Raw genomic sequence first — 10,327 nt, forward strand, 5'->3', positions numbered from 1 at the left:
AAGAATTGCTGATTGGTATAACGCAATCTTAAATGCTGAACTTCCTATTCAAGTAATCCTAAAAAATAAAATATATGACGGTTTCCACAAAGATATTGTTTTCAACATTGATAATAATCAGAAATGTTTCTTGAGCAGCAATGCTAAACCTTTCAATGGTGCATATTATCACTATGTCTGTGCAGGAATGAGACACAGTTTGCAAGTGGAGGACATGATTGGCTATCTGAAGCGCTGGTGCACGAGGGTGTCAGAGGATCCGTCTGAGGAGTCTGAAGGAGCAGATTTCACCACTACGGTGGATCACATCCGTGAAGTGTACCGCTATCTGTATGCCCAGTGCAATAGTGTCCAGCTCAGAGACCTGTTCCAGCAATCGCCCGCTGTCTTCATCGAGTATGACAGGTCAGATATACACATATTAACCATACGTGTTATTTAAAGGAGACCTGACATGAGAAATCTTAATTTAATGACCAGCCTTAAAGGAGCCGCGTCTTAAAAATGGATGGGTCAGAACGAAGGTTGAAAATAATCATTTTTCTGCACATACATTTGTTTTTTTTTTGTTCAAAAACCTTTATTAGCATTATAAGTGAACATATTAAAATAATAATAATAAATCCATGTCATGACCACTTTAACCCTCAGATCCCTACAAAACCAGCATGCCGTTTTCTTCTCTTACAGGAAGGATGAGCGGTGCTCTGGGCGCTTCTATCATCTCAAAGAGGTTTGCTGGTGGGATCCGACGGGCATGTTTCAGAGATACAAGGAGTTGGTCCGACGGCCTGACAGCGGGATACAGGAGCCCAAAGTCTTGGCTCCATTTTATAATGGTTTGCCGGACATAATAAGCATGTTCAAGGTTTGTTTAGGGTTGAAATTCTGGCTGATAAGCTGGAAATTAGTGTCACGTTTTGGCTGAGAAATGGCCAATATAAATATATAAATACTTTTTTTTTTTTTTTTTAAATTAAACACCTAAAAGCTAAAATTGTGAATGTAGACAAAAATTGGAAAAAATTGACAGAATTGCAGAATTCTGTTGTAAAAATGGAATTTACTATATAATAACGAATGTCATGGAATTTGGGAATTTTGGATGAATAAATTAAAAGTAAAGCTGTACACTTAATCAGATCACTTTATTATGATACACACAGAAACTTAAAACTTTAACTTTATGACAGAAGTACATTACTATTATACAGCAGAATGTAATAATAACAATAAAAATACAGTTCATTAAAATATTATTTTTAAGGAATATCACAATTTTTTCATCCATGTTTTAATTATACAGTAAACATCAAATTATTGTACATTTTTCAACATTAATTAAATCGTTAATGTCTGATGCATTGCTTTGATTACCACCTTTTTGATAATAAAATTGTATTAAATCTTAAAGCACAGAATCTAGAAATATTAAAACATTTCTGAAAAATTAAAAGCCATTTCATAGAGCCCTACTATTTTAATATTTTAATAAATTATTAAATTGTTAAAGTTTTATAAATTAAATTGATTATACATCCTTTTTTTTATTATTAAAATTTTATTAAACCATTAAAATGTAATCCAGAAACATTAAAACGGAAAATTTGAGGGGAAAAAAAAATTCATATGGCCATATTATTGTTAAAATTCTAATAAATTATTAAATTGTAAACTTTTTGAATTCAGTTCATTAAACTTTTAATTTAATTAAACTATTAAAATGGAATCAAAATTTAAACTAAAGGAAAAAATAAAACACATTTCATTGGGCCCTATTTATGATTTAAATTGTAATCAATTATTACATTTTATAAATTAAATTGATTAGACATCCATAATTTTTTTAAATTAATTAAACCATTAAAACAGAATCCAGAAAAATGTAAACAAAACAAGGAGTCTGGGACAAAATAAAAAGGGCCCTGTTAATATCGATTCAGATTCAATAATAACTAATACTGAAATAAACGTATTCTAAGAGCCTTTATTATCATTTCAGTCTCTCAAGGTGGAGCACAATCCCTCTATGAAGCAGTACGTGTCCCTGCTGGAGGCTGTCTGCGAATCGTCTTCTCTAGCTACAGGAGATGTTGTCCAAGACGTCTCGGTCATCTTTGCCAAACTAGGTAAGAATCAAATGATATCCTGCCCTAATCATCCATTAACTGGCATGTGGACATTTCTGATATGCTTCTCTCTCTCTAAAAGCTGATAAATGTAAAATCCATGTTCACGGAGAGCAGGATCAAGACACACAGCTGGACTCCTCCTACTGCAGATCTCTGAAGGGTGAGATCTTAACGTCATGTGTTTATTGAGCTGGTGATGTCTGCAGAATCCTGCTCTGGTCTTAATCCATTGTATGGTCCTAACAGAAATGGTGTCCCATAAAAGAGTTTTCCCCACCAAGACTAGCGGTTGGGTCACATTAGCTCATAAGCCGATGATCGCAGACAACGCAAACTTGGAGAAGATCTTCAAATCGCATAGTTCGGTTTGTCTGCTCAACCTGCCGTCCGCAGCCAAGAGAGCAGCCAGCAAATCCAAGCATGAAGGTAACGTGTTCACTAGTGAAAAATACCGAGTATTTTTCGGAGTGGCTATTTTTGGTAAAGCGACTAAACCTCAATTTTTGTGAGATCAACTTCAAAGTTGGAGTTAGACAAATGGCTTTTTAGAGTCCACATTATTTTGTAAAATATATATTTTGTGTAAAATAAAATAAGTACATTTGCTTTACAGTAAACTTAAAATTCTTTAATTTCTTTAAGTGCTTTACTATGGAGGCTTGTTTCTGCCAAAGAATGAAAAAATTAAAACGGTAATTGCGCTTTTTTATCTCACAACTATTGCCCTTTTTTTTCCGCAATTGCGAGTTTATATCTCACAATTCTGGGAAAAGTCAGAATTGTGAGATAAAAATTCCTCGAGGGAACACGGAAAAATTGAAATACCGTTTTTCCTCCCATCTCATAATTTTTTTAATTTCGCATGCATTTTCGTGTCTGTGCTGAAAAACTCAGTTAACTGTCTGGTATTGCTCATTTGGGGGTCACTTTTGTGTTGTTCATGGTCAAAAGTGACCGAACACCTTAAATTTAACTTTTCTTTTTATTTTCAGGAAAATCAATGTAGTTTTTTTGTTGAATAATATTTTTTCTTTTTTCTTTTGTATTTTGAGAGAATTTCATGGTACTACTTAATATTTATGCAATAATTATGATATATTTTCTCCTATTAAAAAATAATACAAAAAAAATCTAATTTTTAAAATTACTTTTCAGTTAAATTTCATGTTAAAATAGAGACAATGCCTTTAAAATCCAATTTTTTAAGGTATATTAGCGCCATCTGGTGGGAGTAAAAAAAGAAAAACATCTGTAATGCCATGGTGTAACCACTAGATGCCTGTATAGCTCTATATAAAGAGGCTCTGGTTGTTTATAGACATAAATACTTATTTTTATCAAGCTGTGGATTTGGATATATATTTAGACATTTCTCAAAGACTACTTTTTGTCAAGGATTAGATTTTTTTTTTTTTTTTTAATTTTGATTTGAAGTGTCAGTTTTTGCATTAATTTTTACTACTGTCAAACCTGAAAAATATATATATTTTTTATTTTTATTTTTTTTGTGGTCACATCGCAACTGCCGAAAAGAGTTTCATACCATTCTGATGAAGTAGCGATTTTTTTAAATTTCAAAACTTCTTTTTCTTTCAGTCTAAAATGACAGAACAAAACCAGAGGGTTAAGAGTTTTTAATGAATGATCTGGATCATTTCAAAGGTAATTTCCCTGTTCTCTTGTCCTCAGGCAAGCTGGAGAAGGAGGCGTTCAGCGAGCATGACCGAGAGTTGTTCCTGGAGATCTGCGGGGTGGCGCGACTCTCGCGGTGCGTGACCACCGAACCGCAGACGGAGAGCTACAGGCCTTGCCCCGCCCTGCAGACCCTGGTGCGGCAGCTCGTCCCTTACATCCAGAGGTTCATTTTCCACCATGCCGATTTTGAAGACATGTACAGTGAGCTGAAGGACAGTGGGATTGCCAAACGCATTAGTTCGCTGAGTTTCGGACAGGTGCGATTTCTCCCCAATGCAAACCCAACAGATTTCTCAAACGGCTTGCTGCCTGTTGCATCATATTCTTTCCTTCAGAACAGAACTGTTTGTGTTTGTGCAGGTGGGGAAGCTGTATATTCATTATCGGCTCGAGGTGCCGGACGAGAAGCCGATTTTTGAGAGCGAGGATATTATATGTCTCCTGAAAGACCAAAAAGAGCTGTACATCCACAAAGACCATCTCTCGGCCAGACTGGACATCGGCAGGTACGGCATCTGCCCTGTAGCTTCAGCACGTTATGCTTCTCAATCCTCATGTGTGTGGCTCATCACTCTTTCTATTGTTGCAGAGAGCTGGTGAAGTTGTTCACCGCAGAAAAGACCTTTGCGAAAGAGCTGGAGCGGTTTCTCCAGGGCCTTGTTACGTGCATTAACGTGAGTAAAGTGTTTAAATCAGAGTTGGATTGTGATTAAAATGAGCCTGCGGCCATGAGTAATGCCAGCTGTACTCCTCCAAGGTGACTCTGTCCTTGTTTTCAAAAGCAAGATTTAGTGATTGAGAGCTGGGACAAAATTTATGGCCTGCAAAACACTAAATGCTGCCTCTTGAGTGAATAGTCCCAGGACATACATAAATTGCACAATTAGTTAATTTTTGACCTTTTATAAACTACTAAAACTTTCTTCAGCAGAGATCGGCAAGAGTGCAACATATTTATATCACTTTATGTAACATGACATTTGTTTTTATTCACATATGTACCAGATGTGCTCTTTGTATTCAAGTTGAAAAACTTTCAAAAAGAGTTTAAATTTAATGTCTCAAGAAATGTCATGTGGTGCAGGGCTGTTATTATTAACTAAAACCATAAAAAACGAACTTAAAATAAAATATACATTAATTGAAATAAAATAAAAATAATAAAAAATGTAAGCTTGTTTGATTTCAGCGAGTTGCTGAATGATCTCTTTCCCATTTAGTTTAAGCTGAAGTGCTAAAATATAAAAACTAAATAAACAAAAACTTATAAGTAAAATATTAGTTTTAATATTATAATAAAAAATACATAGACATTAATAAAACTAATAAAATGACAAAAAACTCAACAAAATTAAATAAAAATAGAATCGAAATCAAAATATTAACAAAAACTATAAAAACTATAATTTTTCATTAATATTAATATGCAGTAAATTATTTTTTTAATCTTATAATTATATGTTATAATATTATATATATATATATATAATAATATAAAATATATAATATATGAATATAGTATAATATATATTATATTTTATATATTTTTTCAATATTTTTATATACTTTAGTGTGTGTATAGAAATCTGACTTATTAATTATATAAATACATAAATTAATATTACTTATAATAATTAAATATATATATATATTATATGTTATATATAATATATATAATATAAATATAAAAATTATAATATAATATATATTATTTTATATATATTATATTTTATATGTATTATTCAATATTTTTTATACTTTATATATATATATATATATATATATATATATATATATATATATCTAATCTATATATATATATATATATATATATATATATATATCTGATTGTTATTATATAAATTCATTAATATTAATTTTATATATATATATATATATATAAAGATAAAGATCTCAGATGTATACTGTGATCAAGTAATTTTAATTGTCTTGTAATTATTTTGGTTAAAATTTAAGCTTGATTGACACCCCTCATACAAATCCACTGAATCACAAAACACTGAACTGCTTCCATCACATGAATGTGTGTCTGTTGTGTGATTCAGGACCGAGCTGCTTTAAAGAGGTTTCTGGACAGGGAGAACGCTCAAGAACTCCCTGCAAATGAGGAACCATGGGACGTCCCAGCGCCACAGCCGGTGGAAGTAAAAACAGAAACCATCGGTAAGCATCTCGCTTTGTGTCCCTGAAGCGAGCCGACAGGAACAGACAGTGTGTTCCACCGAGTCTGAATGCATCCATCGCACAGCAGAGAAATTAACAGCTGTGTTGATCCCTTTGATTTCTTCTCCAGTTTAATCTGCGCCCTCATTTCATCATTCCTCTCGCACCACACGCACAGTGCGCATATGCTAATGTGTGTTTGTTTGCCGCTCGTCTCGCTGACATGAAAGCGCAGCTGTTGCCAGGGCGAAGAGAAGAGACGTCTCTCTCTCTCTCTCTCTGCTCAGCTGCACATCAGCCAGACACGCATGAATAACAAGGGCTGGGCATCGACACAAACCTCACCGTTCCATTTCAAATTCACATGCTTGAGATTTGATTCAATATTGATTCATTTTGGATGTACATCAGACACAGATTTTCTCAAGTTAAGAAATCTCTCAACTAATGCTGTAAACTATACAGGAACCCTGTCAGCTGGTACATTATTGTAATATTAAAGGTTAAAATTAACTTAAATTGCACAGTTGTTAACATAATAATGTTTCTACTCCAATTCATCTTTTTGAAATATAAACATTTAAATGGTCATAAACACTTGTTTTCATGCCGGTTTTATTCAAAAATATATAAATTAATGAAGAACAGGTTAGGTAAAAATATGAATTTGTAATATAGTGCATATATTTATCAAAATGCTTTTCTTTAGAGTTATTTTTCTAGCTAACTATTGAGTTTATGGTCATTGAATCGCTTTTCGGAGGTAAATTTGATGTTACATGACACTATTTCTGTGGTTCAAACACTGATTGATTGATTGATTACAAGAGACTGATGATTAATTTCAGAAAGTTGTTCTGTATCTTTAAACGTTCCTTCTGATGTTCATTCATGTTTATTTGATGCTCTAACTAGTAGTAAAGAGGAAGAGATGAGCGGTTCAACTAAAAAGATCGATAGATTTCGGTTCATCAAAATGAGAGTCGATTAAATTGAGAATTTTATATTTTCGACCCAGCCCTAACTGTACAAACACATCATTTTGAGCTTTAAAACTAAGGTTTAATACGGAGGTTTTTGTGATGAAACATCAGCGTTCATCTGTGGTGTGTTTATTACACTGATGGTGCTTGTGTTTGCAGTCCGTCCATCAGGAGTCGTGCAGGAGGACCAAATGCAGATGGATCAGAATAAAGAGGACCGGCTGGTTTGCTGGCCGCCTAAAGCCTCGCTGAATAAAACAGGTGGCAGCAGTTCAGGTACAGACGAATGACTTTGCCGTTGCAGCTGCATAAGTTTTAAGATTTTGAGTAGCGATAGGCTGATACCTAAAAAAACAAAAAAAAACAAACAAATTTTGAATGTTTGAGAATTCTGTTTTATTCATGTCTTTTAAAGGGTTAGTTCACCCAAAAATGATAGTTCTGTCATTAATTACTCCCCCTCATGTCGTTCCACACCCGTAAGACCTTTATTCATCTTCAGAACACAAATTAAGATATTTTTGATGAAATCTGAGAGGTATATGACTCGTCCATAGACAGCAATATAATCAACACTTTCAAGGTCCAGAAAGGTTCGTTAAAACAGTCATGTGACTGCAGTGGTTCAACCTTAATGTTATGAAGAGACGAGAATACTTTTTGTGTGCAAAAACAAAACAAAAATAACCACTTTATTCAACAATCTCTTCTCTTCTGTGCAGTCACATGACTGTTTTAACGATGTCTTTCTGGACCTTGAAAGTGTTGATTATATTGCTGTCTATGGACGAGTCATATACCTCTCGGATTTCATCAAAAATATCTTAATTTGTGTTCTGAAGATGAACGAAGGTCTTACGGGTGTGGAACGACATGAGGGTGAGGAATTAATGACAGAAATCATTTTTGGGTGAACTAACCCTGTATTTTTTAGATCAGTAAATCATGTGCTTTGACCTCGGACATTGTTCATTCTTGTATATTAGCAGTGGTACCCGAGCTCATAACGCATGTGTTTTGTAGGTTCAAGCAGCCAAGCTTTGGAGGAGGTGATGAAGATGTGGCCTCCTCCTGCTCCTCTGGGTCCAGTGACGCTTCCAGCTCAATCAGGAGTCGAGAGGAGCTCGTCCAGCACCAGTGTCCATCAGCGAACCGCAGATCCTCCAGGGCATGTAGATGCAAGACCTCAACATGAACAGGCTCCCAAAGCAAGCAGTGCCGTCCCACGATCCTCAGGTCCAGACGCTCTCGTGATTCACACAGCAGTTGTCAGCTTAATAAGTTGACAATGCTTAAACGTGTTAACCTGTTGTCCTTTATCGCAATAAAGTTATAAACGGCTTAAGCATAAACCGATCGATTTTTTTTTTTTTTTTTTTTTTATCGAGGGCGGGGCAACCTGTCACTCACATGAGATCCACCAATAGCAAACCACAGCCATCCAATCAATTCCCCACAGACAAAATCAAGCCCCGCCCTACATTTGTTCTTGTTTGAGAAGCGGCACAATAAAAAAGAAAAGACTAGTTATAATGACTTTACAGAAAATAAAGGGGTTCAGCTGACAAAAACAAGTTTTTAAACATGGTTTTGCTCACACAGAGCGAAGGGAAGAGGCCGCGGTGCAGGATGTCAGTCCTCAGCAGCCTGTGAAGCCGAACGCTGCTCCGGATGAACAAGATGAACCTACAGCGGATGAAAGCAGCGCAGCGTCTTCAGCAGCAGATCAACAGTACGTGTTTCTTCATAGCCTGTCCCTGTGTTTCCCCTCACAGCTGTTAGTAATCATGAATTAGGTGTCATACGAAAAGCTTACACACTCAAAATTCATCCTGTGAGAACAGTTTTGAAATTGGACACTGCGTTACCATAAAAACGCTACTTTAAATCCCTTTAGCAGCTCAATTTTTGTGATATCAACTTCAAATTTGGAACACAACGTGTTTAGACATATGGCTTTGATTTTCTAGCAATTTTAGAGTCCAAATTATTTAATAAAATACACAGGATCTATTATACCATTTTGTTTTTAGACCTCTACTAGATTGATTATTTTCCTCATATTCTCCATTGTTCAGCTCCTTTCTTCCCAGTCTGTCAGTAACGCTCTGTTTAGTTCCTGTCTCTATGAAGCCCCTCCTTCTGAAAAGCACAATGTGCTCTGATTGGTCAGCTGGAGCAGTGTGTTGTGATTGGTGTTTGGGAAATGTCCCGCCCCTTACCATAACCGCCAGTTTCAACACACTACTAACTAACTCAACCAGGCCCCGCCCCTTTATTCATGCTCAAACGGCAACATTACACACTAAAGAAAGATGATCATGGATAAAATGGTTTGTATCTTTTATTATCGCTTGCTTTTCATTGCATTTCAACAATTTTCCCTTCTTTCTAGAAGCCTTAATTCAACCCAGGCGCCTGAGAAGGTGTTGAGCCAGTTTCAGGGAGCTGAATGCCGACCACGTCCGCCCATAACGCTGGATAATGCGGTGTGGAGCAAAGCCATGAGTCCGGAGGACGTCCTGGAGGATCTTCAGCTGGATTGCTCCGTGCCTCAAACCCTGGTGCTCCCCAAAGACCAAGAAGACACGGCCTGTATTGGCCAATGGGGAGAGCAGCTGGTGTTCTCCTTCCTCACTCACTGGAAAGAGAACGGCGGTAGCTCTGGGCCCAGCGAAATCACCTGGTTCAACGAGAAAGGGGAGAGCGGCCGCGCGTGCGACTTCAAGCTGACCTTCACCGCAAATGGAGGCACGCGAGAGATCTTCGTGGAGGTGAAGACGACTGTCAGGCGAGATCGACACTTCATCCACATGTCTGCGAACGAGCTGGATTTGGCACTGAAGGAAAAAGAGCGATATCACATATATCGAGTGTACGGCGCTGGCGACGTGCAGCACGTCCGTCTCTGTCGCATCAAGAATCTCGCCCAGCATCTGCATTCGAAGTCTCTGGAGTTGTTTTTATTTGTGTAGCCGTCTTTAGAATAACATGTCTGATCAATGTTAAATGCACAATTTTGCCCGGTTTGTATTCAGTTGTTCATCGATGACGTGTTTTTAACTACTGTTTGTACTGATACATAATATTGCACAATTTTAATGGCCAGTTCCTTTTAAAGAATCGTTTCCTCTGTTTAATTGTTTGGTCGTGTATTACAAGAACATAGTTTATAAACTCTACTTTTAAAAGTGTAACTTCACTGTTTGGATTGCTACGATCAATTCAGTAAATAAAGAAAAAGTCCTGAAAAAAATGAATGGATTCATTGGATAAAAATCTTTATGGATATTAAGGACACTGTTTATAAAATATAAAGTAAAATAAGAAGGG

The 10,327-nt window shown here is 36.0% G+C and overlaps 1 protein-coding gene across 1 annotated transcript in view; it reads left to right on the forward strand.

Annotated features, from left to right (window-relative positions):
* wu:fj29h11 (uncharacterized) overlaps nucleotides 1-10,250 on the forward strand; it is a 43,737-nt gene extending 33,487 nt beyond the window's left edge. The window contains exons 27-39 of the mRNA XM_051914985.1: nucleotides 186-405; nucleotides 691-868; nucleotides 2,003-2,129; nucleotides 2,212-2,292; nucleotides 2,379-2,558; nucleotides 3,822-4,084; nucleotides 4,188-4,333; nucleotides 4,417-4,501; nucleotides 5,894-6,011; nucleotides 7,154-7,270; nucleotides 8,018-8,230; nucleotides 8,597-8,726; nucleotides 9,390-10,250. Coding sequence (XP_051770945.1) covers nucleotides 186-405; nucleotides 691-868; nucleotides 2,003-2,129; nucleotides 2,212-2,292; nucleotides 2,379-2,558; nucleotides 3,822-4,084; nucleotides 4,188-4,333; nucleotides 4,417-4,501; nucleotides 5,894-6,011; nucleotides 7,154-7,270; nucleotides 8,018-8,230; nucleotides 8,597-8,726; nucleotides 9,390-9,969 — 2,438 coding nt within the window. The 3' untranslated portion in view covers nucleotides 9,970-10,250. The remainder of the gene's footprint in view (nucleotides 1-185; nucleotides 406-690; nucleotides 869-2,002; nucleotides 2,130-2,211; nucleotides 2,293-2,378; nucleotides 2,559-3,821; nucleotides 4,085-4,187; nucleotides 4,334-4,416; nucleotides 4,502-5,893; nucleotides 6,012-7,153; nucleotides 7,271-8,017; nucleotides 8,231-8,596; nucleotides 8,727-9,389) is intronic.
* Nucleotides 10,251-10,327: the final 77 nt, after the last annotated feature.

This window comes from Ctenopharyngodon idella, chromosome 12, assembly GCF_019924925.1.
Source record: "Ctenopharyngodon idella isolate HZGC_01 chromosome 12, HZGC01, whole genome shotgun sequence".
Lineage (NCBI taxonomy): Eukaryota > Metazoa > Chordata > Actinopteri > Cypriniformes > Xenocyprididae > Ctenopharyngodon > Ctenopharyngodon idella.